The sequence below is a fragment of the Anas platyrhynchos genome, chromosome 3 (genome assembly GCF_047663525.1).
Source record: "Anas platyrhynchos isolate ZD024472 breed Pekin duck chromosome 3, IASCAAS_PekinDuck_T2T, whole genome shotgun sequence".
NCBI lineage: Eukaryota > Metazoa > Chordata > Aves > Anseriformes > Anatidae > Anas > Anas platyrhynchos.
In genome coordinates this window covers 119,065,389-119,089,632 of record NC_092589.1, presented here as the reverse complement: position 1 = coordinate 119,089,632, position 24,244 = coordinate 119,065,389, and the positions used below count along the sequence as shown (strand labels likewise).

At 54.6% G+C, this 24,244-nt stretch overlaps 2 protein-coding genes across 6 annotated transcripts in view; one reads left to right on the top strand and one right to left on the bottom strand.

Moving 5' to 3' along the window:
- The first annotated feature begins 3,557 nt into the window (after positions 1-3,557).
- On the top strand, positions 3,558-12,089 carry LOC101804337 (serine/threonine-protein kinase PDIK1L). 3 transcript variants are annotated; one of them, XM_072036591.1, is made up of 6 exons: positions 3,639-3,697; positions 5,893-6,102; positions 6,186-6,785; positions 7,710-7,926; positions 9,545-9,795; positions 11,507-12,089. In XM_072036591.1, the coding sequence occupies exons 2-5, from the start codon at positions 6,037-6,039 to the stop codon at positions 9,778-9,780; spliced, it is 1,119 nt and encodes a 372-aa protein (XP_071892692.1). In that variant the 5' UTR covers positions 3,639-3,697; positions 5,893-6,036; the 3' UTR covers positions 9,781-9,795; positions 11,507-12,089. The 3 variants fall into 3 exon arrangements, with proteins under 3 accessions (XP_027311244.1, XP_071892692.1, XP_012959218.1); XM_027455443.3 differs by lacking the exon at positions 5,893-6,102 and having other exon boundaries at positions 3,558-3,697; XM_013103764.5 differs by lacking the exons at positions 3,639-3,697; positions 5,893-6,102 and adding an exon at positions 5,663-5,892.
- Positions 11,741-24,244, bottom strand: part of ELP3 (elongator acetyltransferase complex subunit 3) — an 88,259-nt gene continuing 75,755 nt past the window's right edge. For 2 of the 3 annotated variants that reach the window (XR_011808626.1, XM_027455442.3), the window contains one exon: positions 18,470-18,963. Coding sequence is in view for 2 of the 3 variants with exons in the window: in XM_027455442.3 (XP_027311243.2) it covers positions 18,887-18,963 (77 nt within the window). In the remaining variant the exon portion in view is untranslated. Of the gene's footprint in view, positions 11,974-18,469; positions 18,964-24,244 lie in introns of those variants that run through there. The other variant, XM_072036589.1, reaches the window with a different exon arrangement.

Here is a 24,244-nt window from a genome sequence, read left to right as displayed (position 1 = left end):
TCCGGCACGAGGGGGGCACAGGGAGGGGTTGAGAGATTGGGGTTTGGGATTGGGATTTGGGGTTTGGGATTGGGATTTGGGGTCGGGATTGGGTTTTGGGGTCAGGATCAGGGTTTCAGGGTGGGATGAGGATTTGGGGGTAGGATGGCGAGTTGGGGGCAGGATCAGGGTTTTGGGGCAGGATTTAGGGGAAGGATCAGGATTTGGGGTCAGGACTGGGATTTGGGGACTTCATTGCCCCCAAGCTGACCCCGCTCCCCTGCTGCAGATTTACCCCCAGCAGTGACATTTTGGGGACGAGGGGGGCTCCAAAACCCCAACGGGGTGAGGATGAGCACAATGAAGGCTCTCTAAACCCCATAGGACCGGCACCGTTCCCCTTCCCACCCCACTGGGACTCAAACGGCCCCGAGGACCCGATCCTGACCCCATACATCCCCCCCATAACCCCCTTGTTGTCCAAACCCCTTAACCACGGCGGGGGCCATGCACAGGAGCTCCAAAAATTGCTCCAAAATCCTAATCCTGTCCCCAAATCCCATCCTGCCCCCAAATCCTGATCCTGCCCCCAAATCCCAGTCCTGCCCCAAAATCCCAACCTTGCCCGGAAATCCTTATTCTGCCTACAAATCCTAGTCCTGACCCCAAATCCCAATCCTGATCCCAAATCCTAGTCCTGCTCCCAAATCCCAGTCCTTCCCCCAAATCCCCATCCTGCCCCCAAATCCCGATCCTGCCCCCAGATCCTACTCCTGCCCCAAAATCCTAATCCTGGCCCCAAATCCCAATCCTGACCCCAAATCCTATTCCTGCCCCAAAATCCTAATCCTGACCCTAAATCCCGATCCTGACCCCAAAACCTGATCCTGCCCCCAAATCCCAATCCTGATACCAAATCCTAGTCCTGCTCCCAAATCCCAATCCTTCCCCCAAATCCCGATGCTGCCCCCAAATCCCAATCCTGACCACAAATCCTGATTCTGCCCCCAAATCCTAATCCTACCTCAAAATCCCAACCCTGCCCCAAAATCCTGCTCCAAAAGGGGGGCTGTGATGGGGACGGGGTGACAGCTCCCTTCCAGGTGCATGTTTTGGGGTCACCCCGTGTCACCACCACGACCCTTCCCACTGCACCCACCCCAATCCCCCCCGGGCTCTGCCCTAATCCCACAAGGCACATGGGGTCAGGATTTGTGCCACCTCGCCCCAAATTCCTCCTCCAAATAAAACTGCCCCACATCTACCCATCCCCCAAACCACCCCACAGCGCTTTTTGGGGGAAAAGCTCCTAAATTTAGGCAAACCAGCGCTACAGGGCAGGGAGAGAGATTTGTAGGGGAAATTTTGGGGAGGTGCTGTGGTGGCTGTGGGGGCCATGGCCCTAAATACACATGGAAATGCTTTTGGGGTCCAAACCCCACTCAAACAGCCCCAAATTATCGGGTTTCTGCTCCACCACTGGGGCACTGTTGGGGTTTCAGGGCAGGGTCAGGATTTGGGGTCAGGATTGGGCTTTTGGGGTCAAGATCTGGGTTTCAGGGCAGGGGCAGGGTTTAGGAGCAGGATGGCTTTTTGGGGTAGGATCAGGATTTTAGAGCAGGTTTGGGATTTTGGGGCAGGACTGGGTTTTGAGGGCAGGATCAGGATTTTGGGGTATTTTCATGATTTTGGGGCAGGATCGGGATTTTGGGGGCAGGATGGGATTTGGGGGCAAGATCAGGATTTGGGGGCAGGATGAGGATTTGGGGAAAAGGACTGGAATTTCAGGGCAGGATCACGGTTTCAGGGCAGAATTGGGATTTTAGGGGCAGAATCAGGATTTGGGGACAGGATTAGGGTTTGGGGTCAGGATCCGAATTTCAGGACAGACCTGGGATTTTGGGGCAGGTTCAGGATTTTGGGACAGGATCGGGATTTTGGGGCAGGATCGGGATTTTGGGGCAGGATTGGGATTTGTGGTCAGAATTAGGATTTCAGAGCAGGATTAGGATTTTGCACGGAGCCGGACAACTGCCACAACCCCAAATCCCTCCACCGGGGCTCAGTCTGGACAAAAAAAAACCCTAAAATTTAATGAAACGGGTTTCCCAGTCAAGAAAGAAAACCACCCAAAAGGGATTTCTCCACTTAGGATCCACAAAACCTCTGGTCCCACCCCACACCCAGCGCTCCCCCTGCACCTCCCAGCACCTTCCTGAGGGGCCTGGCCCTAAAATACCCCCCAAAAAATCCCAAATCCTGTCACATCATTGTGCTTTCCAAGAGGAAAACTGCCACATCACCGCCGCCTTCGCACGTCAAGGCTCTGAGTCACCGGGATGTGCAGCGCCTCTTAATAGGGTCTGAGCTGCCCTATTTAGGCCCGGAGCCTGGCGATCCCGTTCCCGTTTTCCTAAATTTTTGTTTATTTACTTATTTTGAAGGAGGTTTTGTGGGATTTGAGGGGGGGAGGAGCTCGTTCCCGTGAGCACACCGTGTTGTGGGGTTTGAGGCCCAACCCCACAGCCCCGCGGCCTGCTGAACCCTTTATGGGTTCGGGGGTTTCCTCTGCTTGCTGTGGCACCGGGGAGGGTGAGAAATGTGTAAAAGCACCCAAAAAGTGAGGTTTTTTACCACAAAAAGGTGCTGTAGGTGGGATAAGGGATGGGGTCAGCACAATCAACCCTCATCCTAAATGGCGGAGGGGAAGGTTGGTCAGTAGGGTGATGGGGGGCCCCAAAAAGTGACTCCATGAGTGGGGTTCCTTAAATGTGACACCATTAGGGGTCCCCCAAAATTGGCTCTGTTGGTGGGGTCCCCAAAATGTGGTGCCATCAGTAGGGTCCCCCAAAAAGTGACTCCATCAGTGGGTTCCCCAAAAACTGGCTCCATCAGTGGTGTCCCCAAAATGTGGTGCCATCAGTGGGATCCCCCAAAAAGCAACTCCATCAGTGGGGTTCCTTAAATGTGACTCCATTAGGGGTCCCCAAAAATTGGCTCTGTTGGTGGGGTCCCCCAAAAAGCGACTCCATCAGTGGGGTCCCCCAAATGTGACTCCATCAGTGGGGTCCCCAAAATTGGCTCCATCAGTGGGGTTCCCAAAATGTGACTCCATCAGGGGGTCCCCAGAATGTGGTGCCATCAGTGGGGTCCCCCAAAAAGCAACTCCATCAGTGGGGTCCCCTAAATGTGACTCCATCAGTGGGGTCCCCCAAAATTGGCTCCATCAGGAGGTCTCCAAAAGCAGTGTCCCCCCCAAAAGATGCTCAGTGGTGGGCACGCCACCCTTTTCCCCTCTTTTTGATGTTTTATTTTTCAACTTTCTGATTTTTGGGGTGCTGAGGGGGCCGGGTCCCTTTGGGCACCCCCAAAACTCAACCCCAGAGCCCCCTCCTCCTCCTCGCCCTCCCCACGCGTTTTGCAGAATTTTGCCCTTAGCAGGCACCCGTTCCTTACCGCAGAGCACGACGGGATTTGTAGTCCTTCCCCGCCTCCCCTCCACCACGCATGCGCGCATCTCCCCGCCCGGCCTTTTTTGATCCGGCGAGAGCGAGCCGCTCACCGATTGGTCGCGGCGGGAGGCCGCGCCGGCTTCTGATTGGCGGGAGGGCGCCTTCTCCTTGCTGATTGGCCGGAGGGCGGCCGGGGGGCGGGGCTAAGGGACGGCGGCGGGAATTGCGACGGCGGCGGCGGGGCCGGGCGCGAGCGGGGCCCTGAGGTGAGGGGGGGAGGGGCGGGGGGGCCTGAGGGGACTTGAGGGGACTTGAGGGGTCCTGAGGGGACAGAAGGGCCCTGAGGGGACTTGAGGGGGAAAAAGGGACTGAGGGGGACTGAGGGGGCCCAGGGGGATTAAGGGGGGGTCTGAGGTGGGCAAAGGGCTGAAGGGGGAAGGGCCTGGGGGAGTCCTGAGGTGGGGGAGGGCCCTGAGGGGGGCTGAGGAGGGGAAGGGGCCTGAGGGGGCTGGGGGGAGGGGAAGGGGCTGAGGAGGGGAAGGGGGCTGGGGGGGGAGGGCTTGAGGGGGTCTGAGTTGGGGAAGGAGCTGTGAGAGGGGTTGGGGAGGGGAAGGGGGCTGGGGGGGAGGGTTTGAGGGGGCCTGAGGAGGGAAAAGGCCCTGAGGTGGGCAAAGAGTTGAAGGGGGAAGGGGCTGGGGGAGCCCTGAGGTGGGGAAGGGCCCTGAGGGGGTGTGAGGAAGGAAAGGGCCCTGAGGGGAGTAACAGGGGCTGTGAGGGGGCTTGGGGGGGGAACAGGGGCTGGGGAGGGGAAGGGGCTTGAGGGGGGGGTCTGAGGTGGGCAGAGGGCTGAAGGGGGAAGGGCCTGAGGGGGGGCTGAGGAGGGGAAGGGCTCTGAGGGGAGAATTAGGGGCTGTGAGGGGGCTGGGGGGAGAAGCAGGGGCTGGGGGGAGAAGCAGGGGCTGGGGGGGGAGGGTTTGAGGGGCCCTGAGGAGGAAAAGGGCCCTGAGGTGGGCAAAGAGCTGAAGGGGGAAGGGCCTGGGGGAGTCCTGAGGTGGGGGAGGGCCCTGAGGGGAGAATTAGGGGCTGTGAGGGGGTCTGGGGAGGGGAAGGGGGCTGGGGGGGAGGGTTTGAGGGGCCCTGAGGTGGGGAAGGGGCTGTGAGGGGGTCTGGGGGAGAAGCAGGGGCTGGGCAGGGGAAGGGGGCTGGGGAGGGAGGGCTTGAGGGGGTCTGAGGTGGGCAAAGGGCTGAAGGGGGAAGGGCCTGGGGGAGCCCTGGGGTGAGGGAGGGCCCTGAGGGGGTGTGAGGAGGGGAAGGGCCCTGAGGGGAGAATTAGGGGCTGTGAGGGGGGTTGGGGGGAGAAGTAGGGGCTGGGGAGGGGAAGGGGCTTGAGGGGGGGGCCCTGAGGTGGGCAGAGGGCTGAAGAGGGAAGGGCCTGGGGGAGCCCTGAGGTGGGGGAGGGCCCTGAGGGGAGAATTAGGGGCTGTGAGGGGGTCTGGGGAGGGGAAGGGGGCTGGGGGGGGAGGGTTTGAGGGGCCCTGAGGAGGGAAAAGGCCCTGAGGTGGGCAAAGGGCTGAAGGGGGAAGGGCCTGGGGGAGCCCTGAGGTGGGGGAGGGCCCTGAGGGGAGAATTAGGGGCTGTGAGGGGGCTGGGGGGAGAAGCAGGGGCTGGGCAGGGGAAGGGGGCTGGGGGGGAGGGTTTGAGGGGCCCTGAGGTGGGCAAAGGGCTGAAGGGGGAAGGGCCTGGGGGAGCCATGAGGAGGGGGAGGGCCCTGAGGGGAGAATTAGGGGCTGTGAGGGGGTCTGGGGAGGGGAAGGGGGCTGGGGGGGGAGGGTTTGAGGGGCCCTGAGGTGGGGAAGGGGTTGTGAGGGGGTCTGGGGGAGAAGTAGGGGCTGGGCAGGGGAAGGGGGCTGAAGGGGGAGGGTTTGAGGGGGTCTGAGGTGGGCAGAGGGCTGAAGGGGGAAGGGTCTGGGGGAGCCCTGAGGTGGGGGAGGGCCTGAGGGGAAGAAGCAGGAGCTGTGAGGGGCCTGTGGTGGGGAAGGAGCGGGGCTGGTGCCCATGGAGTTGGGGGGGGGGCTGCTGCTGGTCAGTGAGGGGGCTCTGGGGATAAGGTCAGGGTTCGGGCTGGGTGTTGGGCAGGGGGGGTGGGGAATTGGGTGAGAAAACGGAAGTTTTGGGGAAGGAGAGTGGGTACGGAGGGAGCTGGGGTGTGTTTGAGCTGTGCAGGTGCACGGGGAGGGAGCTGTGGGATGTGAGGGAAGCTAAAAGGGTGGAAACGTGAAGGGTTTTGGGGTCTGAGAGCAGAGCAGGGCCGGTGGGGAACCGGCTGGCAAAGCGCAGGAGATGTTTCATCACACGGGGGGAAATCAGGCAGCGAGGACTCGTGCCAAAGCAGCCTTTCTGCCTCGCTTCTCTCCTTGAAAAGTCAATTCTGCTCAAGCGAGCTCGTCTTGCTCCCCAGCAGGTCTCCTCCTCCCTTTCCTGCCCCGCTCGGCGAACGTGTCCTCCCGGCCCTGCTTCTTTTTCACAAACTGCTTTGGGAAATCGATGCCGGAGCTGCGCCCCGCTGTGCGGGCAGGGCCGTACCCCACAACGCCTCCCAGTTACCATGGATATAGGCTGCCTCTCAGCGCCCTGCTCTAGCCCTCCTCGTGCAGCTGCATCCCATAATGATGTACCTGGAAGGATTTGCACTCGGCAGTTGGCGAGCTGCGAGGTTTTAAACTTTTTATCTCTTTTTTTTTTTAATTTTTCTAGGGTTTTGCTGCGGCTTGTCATGACTCCGGGTGTTTTCCCCTGATTTACGGGAGGATGGCGACGGAAGCCAAGTACAGCATCATCCGAGAAGTGGGCCGGGGGAGCTACGGGGTGGTCTACGAGGCCGTCCTCAACAAGACCAGAAGCAAAGTGGCCGTGAAAAGGATGCACTGCAACGTCCCCGAGAACGTGGAGCTGGCTTTGCAGGAATTCTGGGCCCTGCAAAGCATCCAGAGGCAACACGAAAACGTCATCCAGCTGGAGGAGTGCGTCCTGCAGAACGGCCGGGCCTTCCAACCCCTCGGCCACCGCTTTAGGAAATCCCACAGCCACCTGCTGCTGATCGAGACCTGCCTGAAGGGCCGGAGGTGCATGGATCCCAAAGCCGCCTGCTTCCTCTGGTTCGTCATGGAGTTCTGCGACGGGGGCAACATGAACGAGTACCTCCTGTCGCGCGGCCCCGACGCCCAGCTCAACCACAGCTTCATGCGGCAGCTCAGCAGCGCCGTGGCCTTCCTCCACAGGAACCAGATCGTGCACAGGGACCTGAAGGCCGACAATATTTTGATCTCCCACAAGCGTGGCAGCCCCATAGTGAAGGTAAGGGGGTGAAAACTCCGCTCTGGCGAGCTCGGCGGCCACAAGTTCTCTTTAGGAGCGGTCTGCTGGTGAGTTTTGTGATAAGCTCTGCTTGTAGCTCGTGATAAGGGCGTCCGGAACATCTGATGCGGGCTGGGTTTTAAGAGTTTTGGAAGGAAGCGCTGGTCACGATGGTTTGTATCTCTCAAGTCCTTCATCCCCTCTTCATCCTGCAGACAGCTGCAGCTCAGGGCGTCAAGCTTCCGCACGCTAAATAATCGGAGACATCAGCCACAGCCAAAACGATGTCTTTTCATCCCTTAAACCTTAAGAACACACAGTCCTGTTACAACAGCTGACACTTCCAGCATCACCGCCTCAAGCACACAATTCTCAGCTTACGGGGAGCTGGGGAACGCTTGGGCTTCGTGCGAGGTGGTGCCCGATCGAGGTAAAGGTGAGCCAGCTGCGTTTCTGGGAGCATCAGAATGAAACTGCTACGTTGCCCTGAGAAGCAGCTGCAAAGCTGGGAGCCTCAACTTGCAGTGCCAAGAGTTTTTGGGGCTGGATGCAATTTTACAGCTCGGTGCCTCACAGATAATTCACGTCTTGGCCTCTTGGATCAATGATATTTGTTCTTGGACCTGGAGAGCCATCGGGGGGGCATTTAAATCAATGCCCTCTTCATCCCGGGGCGATAACAGCGAGGCCAGAGCTTCGGTGTGCTCCCCGTGGGGCAGTGAGAGCCACTCCCACCTCAGCTGTCCCTCCAGGTATCTTTGTGCCCCGTCATTTTTGGGCAGAATGAACCGCACGCAACCAGCAGGCAGATATTGGGTTCCCTCTCCCTAGCTTGGAATTTATCGGGCTGCTGCTCGTAAATATCCTCAGGAATTTGGCGTCTGCCCAGAGCTGAATTTTTCCTTCTCATCTTCCTCTCCGCAGGTGGCAGATTTCGGCCTCAGCAAGGTGTGCCAGGGGAAAGGAAACGTCAACCAGCACCGCTTCTCCTCCGCCTGTGGGTCCAACTTCTACATGGCTCCAGAAGTCTGGGAAGGGCACTACACGGCCAAGGCTGACATCTTTGCCCTCGGGATCATCTTCTGGGCGATGGCCGAGCGGATCACCTTCCGGGACGGGGACACTGAGAAGGAGCTGCTCGGTGAGGATCGGGTGCTTTTTGCCCCAAAAGTGTGGTTCAAAATCCCTTCTCTCCAGCACAAATTTCTCCTAATTTGGCTGCTGTTCCCGTAGGGTTTCCAGAACCTGAAAACATATCACTGAGGCAGAAGGAGCACTTCTTGCATCTACAAATTATTACGTTCAGAAGATGGTTCTTCTGCCAGCGAATGTGTGTGGCTTTTGGGTTTTTTATCCCCAAAATACTTTGTGGGGTTTTAAGGTCTTGAGAAAGATCGCTTTTGGCTTCTTTGCTGCCAGGCTTTCCTTCCCCCAAGGATCTCTGCTCAGACTGGGATTGGCCCTGGTGGCCACCGGGGAGTTTGAAGACAGAAAGCTCTTGGTGAGGCGTCTGTCTTGATGGAGGATTCCGTTATCTGTAGATTTCCATCTGCTCTGGAGTGCTTTTAGTGCTCCCAAAACCCAAACCTGCCCTGCCTGGAACTGTTTTTAGGAATTTTGCTTCTATCCTTGACTTGGCACGTCCAGGGGATGGGAGCACTGGAAGGATGCTCCAAGGAGCCAAGCTATAAATTTGGCAAGGATTTTCAGACAAGCTTCACTGCTCCCTGGCCAAATTTCTTCATTTAGAGATGCAAACTCTGAGGGCTGACCCTCCCGATGGCCTGCTCTGTCCTCTCCCTTCCTCCAAACCCCACACATACACACACTAAATCGTGCTCAACGATTTCAGATCAGCATATTACAGTGGGAAAATCCATCTGGAGAGCAGAGAACGCCGGTCATGCAGATTAGCAGAATAATTGCAGGCATCTACCCCGGCTCTGAGATCACAGAGCACCTGTCCGTCCCCTAAACGTTTAAACCTTTAACTTAAAAGGGATTTCTACACAGGGACTTTGATAAGCTTTTGCACTACCCCTTTAATTTTTTTTTTCTTTAAGGTAGGCTCGGTTCTAATTGTATTATTTATTTCTCTTCAAAATGCCAAACGCTGATAAATCTTTTAGTTCCTGCCTACAAAAGCAAGCAAACGGTTGCAGCTGAGAGCAAAGCACAAACAGATTCCATTAAAATAGCCGCCCGCCACCTCGAGATAAGGAGTTTGCGTGGCCAACCTTTTCCCCACGCAGACAGGTCACTGCCTTTGAAACATTTATTCTTGGCCGGGTGCAGGGGCAGAGCAGCTGAAGCTGTTTTCACTGTCTGTTTGGGAAGCCGGTTAATCATTTTTCAACAAGCGGTGAAATTATTTAGATGACCGGGAGTAAATTTACATTTCCCTGCCTTAATCTCGCCGAGGAGAAGTTGGCGAGCGGCGAATGGCGTGTGCTGTCATTTTAATTGGAAATTGTTTGACTTGCTGAGCAAACAGGGCTTGTGTTTAACTCTTTCAAGTCACCCGAGCCGAGCTCAGTCCCTTCCTGCCCCCCTCGAGAGCTTCCAGGCCTGCTGTTGAAGCGAACCATGATCAGATGGGGGAGGTTCCCTTCAGTATTTGACTTGGCCTCCTAAGCAGTGCTCCTCCTGGTGATCTTTCAGGTGTTTTGCCCTCCAGATCGCCTCTCCCTGCTGTGCGTGACGGCCTTTTGTGTCGATATTCCCCTTGTTTAAGCTGACTCCTTCTACCCCGTGTGCAGGAACTTACATCTGCCAAGGCAAGGAGCTTATTCCTCTGGGCGAGGCGCTGCTGGAGAACCCCAACATGAAGCTGCAAATCCCTCTGAAGAACAAGAAGGCCATGCCGGCCGATCTCTGCGAGCTCCTGCGTGACATGCTGGCTTTTAACCCCAAGGAGAGGCTGGATGCCTTCCAGCTGGAAGCCCGCATCAGGCAAATCTCCTACGGCAAGAAGCGCCAGCGCTCGCTCTCCTAGGCCAAGGGTGCTCAGGTTGGTGTCTGTGCCAGGCTCCTCTCGGCCCCGTGTGGGTTTGCGGGGCTTTTAGTTGCTGACCTGCTGGCCAGAGCCCTCTAAATTGAGTGACCGGGGACAGTTCTGAATATTTAGCGCCAGAACCACCTTGTTAAATTAAATATTCAGGAAATTTGGTTGAATTACCTCTGACAAAGAAACCCCTGCGTCTTTAGCAGTGTGTGTTCAGGGAGTTGGCCGTGCTGCTCCTCGATCTCCCTGTCCTTTATCCGAAATCTCAACTGCTTCTGTAAATGAGGGCGGGCTTCTGCCATCCCTCCAGCACTTCCCTGTGCTGTGTTTGTCCCTTTTGTAATGTTTTTGCTAACGAAATAAAACCCAAGGTGGGCAAAATTGCCGTAGGTGTGCACCTTGGGTATGTTTAGGTGGTTTTTATGTTTTCCTGCCCTGGTTTCGTTAACACAAAGGCCTTGATCCAGCCTCGCAACAACACTGACTCACTCCCATGCCCATTTTTTCTTAAAAACTAACAAAATTCCCAATCCTCGTGAGTTTTTCATGACCTCTCTAGTCTCTACACGGATGGAGGTTTGAATGCCCAGTATGAAAACCAACAGAACATTTTGGATTTTATGTCTTTGAGCAGTTAAGAGCAAAGACATGGACTTGCAGAAGGGAGTTTCCAGGATGTTCAGCTCCTGCTGAACATTTTCTGCTGTCAGGGGCATCCTGGGGTTGAGTTTGTTGCGTGCATTTTAGCAACAAAGTCTCTTAGGTCCCTGTAAAGCACAGGTATTTATGACCTAGCCTGGAAGTCTTCCTCCTGATGTATCCCAGGATCACCTCTCCTCTTTCACACCTGTGTTGCTCATTCCTCTTCTAATTACTTTGTATCCTAAAGCCCTTCTTGACTGGAGTCTTTTTAAAATAACAACATCCTGGGTTACAGTAAAAGCTTCTGTTTGCAGATCCCTGACCTTCTGTTTTCTGTTACCCACTCTCTTCTCTTGTCAGTTCGAAGGTGAACAACCCTTTGTCTTCACCCTTTCTTGTCATCACAACATTTCTTGCAATCATCACACCTCAGTTTTGGTGCGCTCCTAATTGCTCGTAGGATGTTATTAGTGAAAACACTTAATTAACCAAGCCTGTTCCCAGTGCCCATCTTGATAAAGCTCTGCTCTGGTGTCTCCGTTTTCCAAATTACCCACTTCAGTTTTCCCCTGGGCCAGGTTAGCTGCCGTACGTCTTCCTCTTTACTAATTGCAGTCTTCTCCTGTTTGGCTAATACTTTCTCGAGTGGTGCTACATCAAACGTCTGCTGAAATCTCAGTGGACAAACCAATTCTACTTACCCAGGAACATCGGTTTTGTCCCCAAGCAGCAGTTCTGGGGGCTCCGTCCCAGGGCTGGGCTGGCACGCTGTGATAGCAGCAGTGCCACTAGTTGGCAGGCCAGCCCTGAAGTGCTTTGTCCTACAGGAATTTGCAAGAACAAACTAAAAAGGTGGTAACAGCACGGCGTCAGGTCTACTAAGCTTCATTTTCCCCTGATTTTCCTTTTTTATGATGATCCCGTAATGGGAAACAGGCTTGCAGGCAAGGTGCAGAAAAAGAGTAGCACAGCCAGGGCGTACAGACTGCCCTGAAAAGCTGCTGTGGGTCCTGTGGGCTGCTCAGTGCCCTTGCCAAGTGTGTTATTTTGCAGCTTCAGCATTTTTCTTTTGTAGGTGCTGTGTCCCACCACGGTCTGGAGGCCTCGCAGACGACGAACGACTGATTTCTTTCGCGAGGAGTGGCTGGATCAGGAAAGGAGGAGACACAAACCTTGCCGGCTGCCAGTTCTCCCAAACGGTTTTTATTTAAATGGACGATAACTTTATTTATTTGTACAGTAATTTTAAGAGAACTACAAATATTTTATTTTTGTGCAAACCTCCCTTGCTTTTTGTACTTGTGTTCTTTTATGCAGCCCGTAGGTAGGTCAAAGCTTGGCTGGAACGCCTTGAACTGTTTGGCGCGGCCACACAGGAGTTTCTGAACCTGTTTTCTGTTGCGTGTCCTTGGTGTGGAAGGCAGGAGTTGTCTTTCCTAGGTTTATTTGGAGCTTTTTGTGTTAATTCCTCGCTCCGTGTTGCTGGGCCACGTAACTCCACGATGGCTGCTGAGCGAGCTGGCAGAGCGTTGGGTGTCTGTTCTGCAAAGTTTTAACAGAAACAAAAAAAAAAATGTATTTTCCTCCCAGTGGCTTTTGAATATTCTTGCTTAGATTAACTAAAATGCTTTCTTAAAATAAATACAAAGAACGTTAAAGATGCCAACTCTTGATTAGAACGTATGCGTCACTAACACTTAAAGTAGCTTAAGGAATCGTGCTTCCTGCTGTGCTAGCTGCTTGTGCCAGCTGTTCTCACAAGGGAAACGAGAAGGCCTGAACTGGAATCTTGGCAGGTAAAGGGGGAGTCTCATTTGCACCCTGTTTGAGAAATATTTCTGTGTGTCTGCAAACTGCTGCTGATCCCTGCTTTTCAGAAGAAGCTGGGAGCTCCTGAAAGCTTCCTCCGACGCTCTTCTGATGCGCCGGGGTGAAATAGTGCCCTTCAGGGAGAGCTGCCTTCTGTAGGAGAGGAATAAACTGCCAAAAAAAAAAGATAACTTAGGGAGCTCCTTCGCCACACAAAGTCCTTGGGTTGTTTTTACTCCAGACCAGCTCCATTTTTCTGGAATGCCAAGGGGGCTGTGCACCCTCAAAACACCTGGAAAAACGTGGGGCACACAAATGGGAGTTTACTCCTCTTCCTTCTGATTTTGCTATCTAGAGGTGTATCCTCACAGCTGCTGCTGTTTTTAGCTCTCTGCACATCCCTCGAATCTCCGTGCTTTATAAATTAATAAAATGTGGTGTTTTTTTTTTCTTACTAATGCATTAGAGTGCAGTAATACTTAGCATCTGCTTTTTTTTGAAGTGCCATATGTGATTCTAGGTACAATTCAGTAAGTCTTATTCTAATACCGGCTGAATTGGTAAATGAATTTCTGCGCTGACAACCCCTAATTTAACTGACTGCTTCGGGAAGGAGGGGGGAGAATCCCGGAGCTGCCGTCTGTAGCTCTCTGAAAACAAGCTCGGGATTCTGAAGTGATCTAAAGGGTGCACGGAATGTCTGCACCAGGTGGGGAGCAGGATAAAAATGGAAGAGTGAAGGAATCCGCGGGATCCTCCGGGATCAAAAGCTGGGCATAGCTCTCGTTGTAACAATTTTCGGGTAGAGAAGAAGGGAAAGCTGCAGAAGAGTTGCACCAAGATCCACAACTGGAAACGGGGGCTGGGGAGAAGAGGCTGGGAGCTTGTTTGTTACAGAGATGATGAATTCCTAAGGATGCTCCACATCGTTAATTACCCGCGGTCCCAATCTCTTGAAAAGAGGGAAGAAGTGAGAGCAACGTGGCTCTGTGATTCAGCCTCGTATTTCACCAGCTAGCGAGCGCGGAGCTTCGCCCTTCCGCTGCGACGGGGGAAAAATGTGTGAGTTGCTCCTCATCGTTCTCTCCGCAGGCACTGAAATTGATTGTTTGGGATTAAGGCCGCTCCAGACTACTTAACTTCTCTTTTTGTTTCCATGGGACAGAAACAACATCGCTCACAGAGCTGCGAGATAGCCGGGGGCAGGATTTATCAAGGCCAGAATTAACTACTTGCTACGGCCCCGCTCGGGATGAAGTCGGGTAACGCCGGTCTATCCGTCTCCAAAATTAATCACCGCGTCCAGCTTGTTGATCAGCAGAACCCTTCGTTAATCACAGAGCCCAGCACGTCTCGCCACACAGCAGAGCTTTTCCCCGTGCCAGCTCCTCTCGCAGGCAAGGTGTGAAGACTCCCGCGTGCCCCGGCTGGCTGCGTGCAGGAACGTCGTGAGGAGTTCGGCCCCGAGAAGGTAACGAGCTCGTACGGCTCGTTACAGTCCCTGCTGTTCTTTCCAGATTCTTCATTACGCCCTTAATTGATTTTTGCTGAGGCTTTTTGAAGTCAGAAGCAGAGGTTTGCTCCCGGTAAGGCTTGCTTGGCTCGCCTTTATTCTCCCAGAGCTGCAGGATCAGAGAATTTAGGTGAAATTGTTTCCACGTGCTCCACGGTGGCAGCAGGACACGGGTGTAGACCCAAAAATCCGTGACTGTTGTCCCTCCTTTAACTTCTTTCAACATTTGGCCGTTAAGTTTTGGAGAAAGCCACTTCAATCCTGGCTTTTTTCATCTCTTCCAGGCTGTGTTGTGGGCCCCAGCCCCAAATACCAGAGATCCCCACACTGCTGGGATCAAGCCCCTGCTTTCACAGCCTTGCCACCTCCTTTTTACAGGCTCCCCTAATCCTAAAGACCCAGGGAACTTGCCAAGGCAAACAGCAGCAGGCTGTACTTAAAATATACTAACAAGAAACAAATTCCCAGCGCTACCACCTGCCGTGGGGCAGGAGTTTGAAATCCCGGTGTTAGGAGAGGGGAGATTTGCTGGGGGTGAGACTTGATTTGCACAAATTCTGGGGGAAAGCACCGTGGATGGAGCCTCACCAAAGGCTGCAGGCTGGTTTGGAGACGCTCCCTAAGGCAAATAGGCACCCACGGAGGGATTTGTACGCACCAATTTTGGGTTAAAAAAGAAGGTGCAGAGGCTGGTGGCCTTTGGAATGAAACCCCACGGAGCCTGAACAAACTCATGTCCCTGGCTCCTTTCTGGCTCCTGCTTCTCTTGATTTAATTTTCTCCTTTTTTTGCAGATTCCCCAAGCCCCCAGCGAGCCAAATTATTGCCCTGTAGGCAGGAGGCCTCCCCTGCTGCTGCTGCACCACGGACAGGAGCAAAGAAGGCAAACAAAAATCCCAAACTGGCAGGAGGGGCTCGGTCCACCCAGCCCAGTTCTGGGGCGTGAGGCTTTGCAGGCCCCAGGGAGGCTGCCTGCTGTCTTCAGGTATTTCTGGTTAGTTAGCGTGTTGGTTTTTTTTCCCTTATTTATCTCTTTTTTTCCACTTCCATTTTTGATAATGGCCGGAGGTGCTGGGGTTTCAGAAAGCTGAGCGTGGCCTTGAGTTACCAGCTGGACGCAGGAGGTGCCAACCGGGGTCTGAAAATAGAGATTCTGGATTTCCCCCCCAGCTGAACATTTTCTGCTGAATTCGTCCCTTCCAAACATTGCTGTACAGCTCCTGCTAGTGATGTTTTATCAGGCTTGAACACCTCAATTTTGAGCACGCTTTACCCGGGCACAAGACGTGGTTTCTTCTTGAGGTGAGCACCTGGGGCCAGCTGCAGGACCTGGCAGCTCTGAGCCCTCCTGCAGCAGCCAAGCATCTCCGGGGCGCATGGCAGCGGTGGCAAGGAGCAAGGACAAACCCCCTGTGGTCCCCTGGGGATGAAGGGAGCCTTGTAAGCAGCAGCCAGAGGTAGCCCCCAGGGTTCCCACCACCTTTGGCAGCAGAAATCCCAAGCAAAGAGCGGATCCCTGCAGCCAGGAGGGAGCAGGAGCTGCTCTGCAGCCCCAAGCCCACTTAGCAGGCTCTCGCTAATTGCTCCGGCGCTCCTGAGGCAGGGGCAGAAGAGGATTTGAAAGCAGCGAGGAAGAGGTGTATAAATAGAAGCAAGAGGAATATTGAAGCTGGCAGCGCTGCCTTTCACATCAGCAAAAGCACGGCAGTGGAAGCGGGGTGTGCACCCTCCTGCTCCTGCCCCGAGCTGGTTATTGCTGCTCCTGCTGCACCTGAGCCTGTCCCCGTGCTGCAAACAGCGCTGGGGATCAGCAGCAGCCCAAAAAGATTGCCCAGGAAAAAAAGCAGCATGCGAAAATGCCGTGCTGCCCGAGACAGGTGAGCGAAGCACGAGCTGCTCCTGGCATTCAGAGCAGCGCTGCCTTTGGCAATTAATTGCTAAATGCAATTAGCCAGCTTCCTGCAGCACAGCTCGGTAAGGAGGAGGTGCCTGCTCTGGGACGGGTGCTGTTTGAACCAAGGAAAACCAAACTCGTGTAATAACCCTGACTTTTGGCGTGTTGCAAATAATAAATGGGAGGACAATTTGAAAAAGCTGCCTCGTGGCTGAGCCCTGAGGACCAGCAGCCCTGGCTGGGAACGAGCCAGCCCAGCTCGCCCAGCCTCAGCCCCAGCTCCTGGAGCTCAGACATCCGCACGTCACCTGCCGGTGTGAAATCTGTTACCAAGCCAGCACCGTGACACCGTGACAGGGCAAGCAGGGACTGGCCGGGCAGTGAGCAAAACCACGGCTGTGCTGCACAAGCCCTGGTGCAAAGAGAAGCTCTGGGTACAGCCAAGCTGTTCCCGCTGTCTGGGGTCGATGCTGTGTGCCCACAGCCCCCCCAGGAGCCTGTTTGCCCCCCCCCCAATTTGTTATTTGGGTACCAGGTCCCATCCGCTGCCCCTCTGCCCACCCAGCATTAATTAAGTGCAGCTCAAGGAGCAATCACAGCGCTTCAAGCAGCTGCACAAGCGGCTCCTTTCCTCCCCCAGGTTCTCACTTTGCCTCTGCTCCTTTCCTTGTGTGAAGCCCTCCCGGCCATCGTGGCTTTGTGACTGGATGTTCCTGGAGTGTTTCAGGCCCAGGAACGCCGTCAGCCCATCGCAGTGGCAGCGGGAGGCGAGGTTTTTGCTTCGCCCCCCTGCCAGCCTGCGGCGTGCAGGGCAGGCAGAGGCCGTGCCCGGGCTCGTGTCCAGGCACTGCAGAGCCCGTGAGCAACGCTCAAACCCGCTGAGACCTCGCACATCCGAAGGCACCTGCTAACAGGGCTGGCTCCCTGCAGGCCGTGGACGTGTCCCGATGTATTTTTGAGCCCCAGCAGATGCACAAAGCAGCAGCTCAGGGCAGCAGCCCGCAAACCCCAAAGCCCAGGGTGGCTGCAGGCAGGGCACGCACCGGGAGCGGGATTTGGAGGAAGAAAAACCTCAGGCTGAAGCACAGAGGCACTGCTCGTTCGGCTGCGTTCATCTCACCCCCTCGCATCGATTCATCACACTGCGAAACCAACCCCAGCCTGGCGCGAGCTGAGCCAGTGCAGCACGAAAAGAACAGGCAAACGGGGAGCTAAAAATAAGAGCAAGAAAAAAGGTTTTATTTCCTGATAAATCAGCTCCAAAGCTCAAAAAGCCTCGGCCTTAAATAAATGTATCCGGTAGTTCCTGGCCTTGCCGGAGGGCCAAAAGCTTTCAGACGTGGAAGCGTTGAATTTTGCTGGGAGGTGCCTGCGAACGAGGCCGGCAGGGCTTGGAGCATCAGCCTGAGTCAGAATTCGGCACCGGAGCACCTCAAGGATGCTGCACGGCGCTCGCGTCCGTTTTCATCTCAGCTTTTAGTGGCAGGAGCTTCGCACGCCCCATTTACCCGAGGCTCGGAGGAAGAAAAAGCCGCTCACCACGTCCACAAGCCACAGCCGCCACCTCCCCTCTCTAAACCAAACCATCCGTAGAGGGCGCGAGGCTCGGCCACGCGCAGGGTTTGGGTCCCACCAAGCTTTTTTTTTCACCCCCCAAACCCTTCAAAGGCAAGGCCCGGGAGCCTCCCCTCGCTAATTAAACCTTTATTGCCAGGTGTCTCAGCTCCCCCCCGAAGGGCCGAGCCGCCCGTGCGTCAGCAGACGTCAGCGCCGTGCTCGCCGCTGACCCCGGCGTCCGCAGCAATAGATCATGGTGGCAGAAGCACATTTACTGCCCGGCGCCGAGCTTTCCTCGCCGAGCTGCTCCGAGTTAATCACGTGTGGCCGAAGGCTCGGCATTTGCGAAGTTTCCAGAAGGCTCCCGGCAGAGTCATTTGTTATATTTTACTCCCCCAAATGTCAGCTCCTCCACGAGCCGCTGCTCCGCATCTCTACCCCCCGTTTTTTTGATTTTAGCGCTACGAGGACGCAGCGGAGGAGGTCAGAGCTTGGCTGCTGCTTTCTGAGCGTGCCTGTGCCTTTCTGTTTCGTGTCTCCTACAGGTTTGGTAAAGCCAAGCAGGCAGCAGCACCGTGCTGCTTGCTGAAACCTGGACTTGCTCACAACACTGGACACCCGCCCGCCCTGCGCCTTCCTCGCCCGCCAAATGGCACAGCTCGCTCACACCTCGCTGCAAAAGGAAGCTTTAAAATAATTCCTATCTGCTTCAGTTAAATGAATCCCACCCCCAAGGGAAATTTAGGGCCCAAAAGCTCCCCAAAGCCACTTCCAGAAAGGAGAGGAACAGCCAGGAACAGCCCTTGGGCATTCCCCACGGGCAAATTGTGGGGGGATTTGTGCCCAAATCTGTGAGCTACGGGATGAAGAAACAGAAGGTTGGGTGTGGGAAATGAAGTTTAAACTGGACTGAGCCTAGTGGAGGGCAGCGGGGTGCTTGGTACTAGGATAAAGCTTTTTCATAATATGGGTGGCCGAATATTGAAACAGGGACCTAAATGTTGTAGCTTTCCCACGTGGAGATATCCAAGCGTTGGTCAGACAGGGCCCTGAGCAACCTCAGCTAATTGAGCCTGCTCTGGGGAAGGTTGGCCTGGAGACCTCAGAGTCTCTGAGTTGTCTGTGTGTCTCTGTAGAGGTTTGGGTTACATTTTAGTCCCAAATCCTACCACTAGCACGGAGGGAAGTGGCTTCCAAGCCTCGGTCATACAAGGATCAAAGCCCACGTTTTTGGATGGACAGAAAGCAGCCAAGGCAGCAGAAACGATATGCAAAGAGAAGGAATTCATTCATTTTGAAGGCAATTTCAATGCATGTTAAAAGCCCAAACGATAGCATCGGAGTAATAATGGACATTTTTCACACCAGGCTGCCTGATAAAGCCCCCAAATTCAGAGCTCTCAGTTCACCCGTGCTTCAGTCCTGTATTGCAGCGCCTCAGAGCCAGCCCCGGAGATTTGGCAGGCTGATGTGGGTAAGGAGACGCGTGGCGTGCCCGGCAGCTCTCAGGAGCACTGCGTGCCCCAGGGGAGGTGCCCCGTTTGCTGCCGTGGGCTCTTTGCAGCTGGCAGGCTTTGGTTTTCAGCTTCAGTCCAGCACCTTGAGCTTTCCTCCCAGGATTTTCCTCCTCTGGTGTTGTCCTCTCTCCTCCTGGCAGCCGGAGGGCGAGCGCCTCCCGGGGCTCAGTCCAGCCTTTTCACCATGTACGGCCCTTCCAGCTCGTAGCCGATCTTCCTGTAGTAGTTCCTCGTGCCAACACCTGCGAGAACGACAAAAAAGTTTGGATTCAGGGGTGTACCAAAGCAGGTTGAGAAGCCAGGGCCAGACGGGGAAGTCACTCCTGTGGAGGGACAGTGCCAAAAGGAGCCGCCTGCTTTGACCTCCCTGGCTGCTGTGCCGGGGTCGGGATATTTGCTCATTAGCACCTGGACTGAAAATGCTGTTTTTAAGGGAGAAAATGATGTAACGCGGCTGTTATTTCTACCCGGAATCACGCACCCTGTCCTGAGAAAGTCTGCGAGGGAAAGAGGAAGAAAACAACAGTGAGACGTGTTCGAGAGCCAGGAGTTCGGAGTAGCCCGGGTACAACAGCAACCAAAGCCGGGCTCTCGAGAGGAGGCAGCCCAGCTGCAGGCACCGTTACCAGGAACTGAAGGGCTCTAAAGCCCGGCCAGCTCCGTCCAACCGCTCTCAGAAATGAGCTCAGCTCCACTTCAGCGAGACGAGTGGGCCCCCGCCGCCACAATCCAATTTCCTCGTTGAAAAGGCAGCCTCCGAATGCCTCCCTTCTCAGACGGCCTCTTCCCTCGCTCTTCCTCTCTTAATGAGGCCCCGCAGCGCGGGGTGAGCCCGGCCCCACAAACAGCTGCCTGCCCTGCAGCAGGACAGGTCCATTAGAGCAGCCTTCCCCCTCACCTTATCTAATTACTCACAGATGCAGCCGGTTAGTCATCAGGAGGAGGAGGAGGAGGAGGAGGAGGAAGAAGGAGGAGGAAGGATTCGGCATCGCGGCACCGTCGTGAGCGCAGCTGGTGGGGTAGGGCCCGGAGGACAGCCAGGAGGCAGCTCTGTGAGACGAGCAGCCCCTCGTTCCTCTCATCTCCCCCCTCCGGATGGTTCCTGGAAGCTGGGGCACTTGGAGGTGCTTCTCCAGGTGCCCTGGTGCAGCTGGTGACACCCTCGGGCCCCGCGCTGCTCCTCTCCTGCGCCTTCAGCCCCTGCCTTTTTGGCAGACTCGGGGAAAGGAGCCCCCACGTGCCTGCTGAGCGCACGCTGCAGTAGCTACCGAGCTGCTGAAGCGCCCCAGCTCCAGGTAAATGCCCAGCCAACATCCTAGAGAAGCACTGATTTAACCTCAGCATGGGAACATGCATGAAACATCCTCGTCTCCCCCCGTTCTGGCTGAAGCTGAAGGGATCCGAAGTCACTTGGCTTCAGCACGAGCCTGAAAGCAAGGAGAAATCCCAGCCCGCTGCAACCCTTCTGCTCCCTCCTCCTCATCCCTGCCCAGGGCAGTCGGGATCTCTGACCCGCAGCCAACCGTCCCCTTTCTCAGGATCTTGCCTAAAAATCCTCCGGGTTAGCAGAGATGCTGGGAGATGACGCCAGATTTTGGCAGGGAAACAGCAGAGCCACCCCACCGGTGGCACGACTCGGATAAAAAGATGAGCGAAATCTAAGCCGAAGAAGAGTCCTCTTGAAGCTAAGGAACAACTGGAGTAACTCAGGTGATGCTCTTCAACCCATCTCGATTAGCGGTATTTAAAATTCCTTTTTTTTTACCCCAAGATGTTGGGAAAGGCGTGGATTTGAACAGAAGGCAGCCGAGGTGGCTCCGGAGCGCTGCCTCCATTAATCTGGCAGCGATTAGCAGGCGCTGGTTAAGTGCCAGCTCCTCATCCGAGGGCGATGGGGCCAAGCCATTAACGAGACGGATGCTGCAGTCACCTGGCCCCGGGGTCCCAAGCGGGGCTGCCCCTCAAAGGCTCCTCCGAGGACATTTTGCCATCAACGTGACCCAACTGGAGGAGAAGCAGGGTACCAACGTCAGACGAGTTAAGAAAAGTGCAGGTATTAAAGCCACGTGCTGCTCTGGCTGCTCACAAGTCCCAGTAGGGCTAAGGGCTGGGGAAGCAGCCCCAAAATGCCTAACACACATGGTGCTTATCCATAAAGCGAGCTGGAAAGGAAGGCATCTTTCTCTTCCCAAATCCTCGCTGCTCTGCCTTAGGGCTCACCTACCCAGGGTGGGGCAGGCAGATCCTCCAGGGCAGCACTCGTCCCACTCCAAGTTGCACCTGCACTCACGGGACAGAAGAGGCAGCACCCGAGATGTGCCACAAAAGAAATACAACATGAGAACCGAGGAGAAAGGCCAGAGGCTGTCCCAAGAAGCTGTCTGACCTTCTAAGCCAGAATCAGCCGCATCTCTCATTCTAGGGTTTAAAACAGGGATTTTAAACATCCCACATCAAACTCCATGCTCGAGTAGAGCCCGAAGGCAGCAGAGCTTTCAAACAACCCCTCCCAGGCACCGTCGGTGGCTGGGCGAGGGGTTGGGGCTCCCAACACACCGACCTGGACAGAAACCCAGGGCTTGGGGCCAGCTGAGGCGTTTTGGAAGCTTCCCTCGCTGCAATCTTCCAGTGACACATCCCCTGGCGAGGGCTGCTGCTTCGTTTCGCAGCCTTTTGTTCTCTTCCTTTGGTAGCGCCTGAATAACGGCGCAGCCTGCTGATAAAAACCCCCGAGCCTGGCTTGTTACCATAACATTTACACCGCGAAAATGACATAAATTAAAAAAAAAATCTCGCCCGGGTTAGGGGACGGAGCAAGGTGAGCGCCGTGCCAGGGTTAAACGCTCCTCTGGGCCAGGAGGAGGGTGGTGGAAACCAGCTTTGGTGCAGCCCCCCTGCCCGTGCCCTTTTCTGTGCAGAGCCCATAAATACACTCCTCTGACTCAAGCCTGCCACGCAGAAATGTTGCAGTGCAGCAGCCGAGGCCGAGCATCCTCAGAGCTCCCTTCCCCACGGCTCAGTGGTCGCAGAACTAAGTGAAAATGAGGCTGTTTTCAGGATCATTAAAGCGCTCCTAATAGTTCATAAAATTTCCATAGCAGAGGCTTACTGAAGGCACACGAGAGGATTGTCTCCGCGCCGGCCTCCGCGTCTTTTGGCAGCATCTTCGCATCTCCCTTCCCCTTAAAACATTTCTTAGAAGCAGTTTCTGGGCAGCACAAAGCGAACCCGAATCGGCCGAACCTCCCAAGCTGCCTCCAACCCTTAACGTGCCGACCGCAGTTCTGCCGAGAGCGAAACCTCTTCCAAATTTTGTGAGATCTCCAAGGGTGCTGAGAGAGGGACCGATGCTTCCACGCGCCCACGGGGACATCAGCGACGTTTTGGCATCAGCTTCGGCTGCACAGAGCTGGGCTGGGGGCTTGGAAAGCCACAGAAGGATCTGAAATTTCAACACAGAGAAAAGAGCAGAGGGAACTGAAGCGCTGGGAGGGTCTCCTCGGTGTCCAAGCACGTCCCCCGTGATCGGGCTGCTGCTGCCAAAGCGCTAGGAGCACTCAAAGGCCATCATTGATGGCTCACAAAGCTCACATTTTGGAGCTCTCAGGACTTGGGGTCGGGTGACTCGGAGCGTGATGTCAGCGGCGAGCAGCAAACACAACCCTCTTTTTCCCCATGAGTGTTGGTGGAGACCCCGGGCTGCTAGCAAAAGAGAAGTTTTAGGTTTTTTTTTTTTATCCTTCTCGCCTTGACCTCCACTCACGTCCAAGAAGAAACTTGGCTGGCCGAAAGAAAAACGCCTCGTTGTGAAATCCACTGAATCCACTCAGGACTTCAAGGCAAAGCTGACACCGAACGGCACCTGGCAGCCACCCAGAGCTCGGGCAGAGACGTCTTCAGGTTGGGAGGACCTGCTGAAACGAGGAAGGGTCAAAACCACGGGCTGAAATCCATAAGGGTGGCAGGGAAAGAGGAGAGGAGAGAACTTGTTCTTGTCTATTGTACTGGATGCTAACTAAAAAAACCCACATCGCCTTTCCAAAATGATCCATGAGTTAAGAATGCGCGGGACATCCATCCCCGACCTCTGATGAGTTTGCTTTGGCATTCGCAGTGTTCACAACGCTGGATTTTATCTGCAGGGAAAACACGAGGCGGCTTCACACGAATGGCGAGCAACCGACCGCCGAGAACGGTAACAATGGGGAAAAGGAGAAGGATTTGAGATAACCAGAAGGAGTTGAGATAACCAGAATGCCTTATCAGCACCCAGGAAATGGGAAAAAAAAAAACAAATAAAACAAAAAACCCACCATTATTAACATTGCTGAGGAAACCCGAGCGTTTCAGAGGCATCGGAAAGAACATTATTAATTTAAGAAACCAACGAGCAACCCTTACACCGATCCCTGCAGCAAAGATTTCTTTTTTTTAGATGGGGTAATTGTCACCTTATTTCCCCAAAATCTCACAAATACGAGAGGAAGCACAGCCATGCGCACTTTGCTTTTAAAACAAGGGATTCTGTTGGGAATTATTGAGAGCTATGCACACTCTGGCAGCCATCAGAAAACAGAATCCAGGAAATTCAAGTAGAAAACAGGAATATAATATTATTTTTTTAAAATAAGATCACTGAAAGCATTCATGAGCTTTAAAAATTGAGCCCTTGAAACCATTTTTAATATTTTAAAGCATCTCTAAGCATGGTGGAGCTCCACCAGAGCCACTCTTCCCATGTTTCAGCCCTCTCTGGAGGGACCGAAGGCAGGCACGGGAGAGTTCAAGTGTTTCGTGACCTCCTCCTGCTGCAGCAACCACAAAGAGCTAATTAGCGTGGCACTTAGAGCCGTGATTTAGATGTATCTTTATGGACTCTTCGTATCACCGTGTGAGGAGGGCTTCGCAAGCACGGGCTGGCTGATTTAAGAGCACCAAAGGCGGCGGCAGCAACTGTGCCGAGTCTGTGCGGTGCCGTTTTCTGAACCTGGGAGCAGGATCCCCACCTGAAAGCCTCGATTTGCTTCTGTCAAACGAACGCCGTGCTCCCTTCCCGCACAGATTGCTTGCCAGCAATTTTAAATGACTATTTTCACAACACCTCTGTCTAGCGGGGAGGTACTGTCATCACCGCGTCCCAGAAGAAGAGCCAAGATCCCAGGCAGCTGGGGAATTTGTCTGAAATCACAAATCGAGGCTGTGATAAAAAGCGTTTGGATTCCTGCCTCTCTCTTCATCAGCTCACCAACTCACCTCTCTGCTACAAACACCGATCGCTTTCGTTTTGGGGACCGGATTATTGCTGAAGCCATGGGCAGAAAGCCCCAAATATCCCCGAGCGTCCCCGTAGCCAAATCCAGTCCCTGCTCTGAAAATCCACGTTCAAACCTACACTGGGGGCTTGATGTGAATGCCAAGAGATGCCGTCCCTTTCTGATAACATTGATCCTTCAATTTGGGCTCAGCTTCTGCTTGATAAATACAACTGATGGAAAACTCACCTCTAAGTAACACCAAGGGACA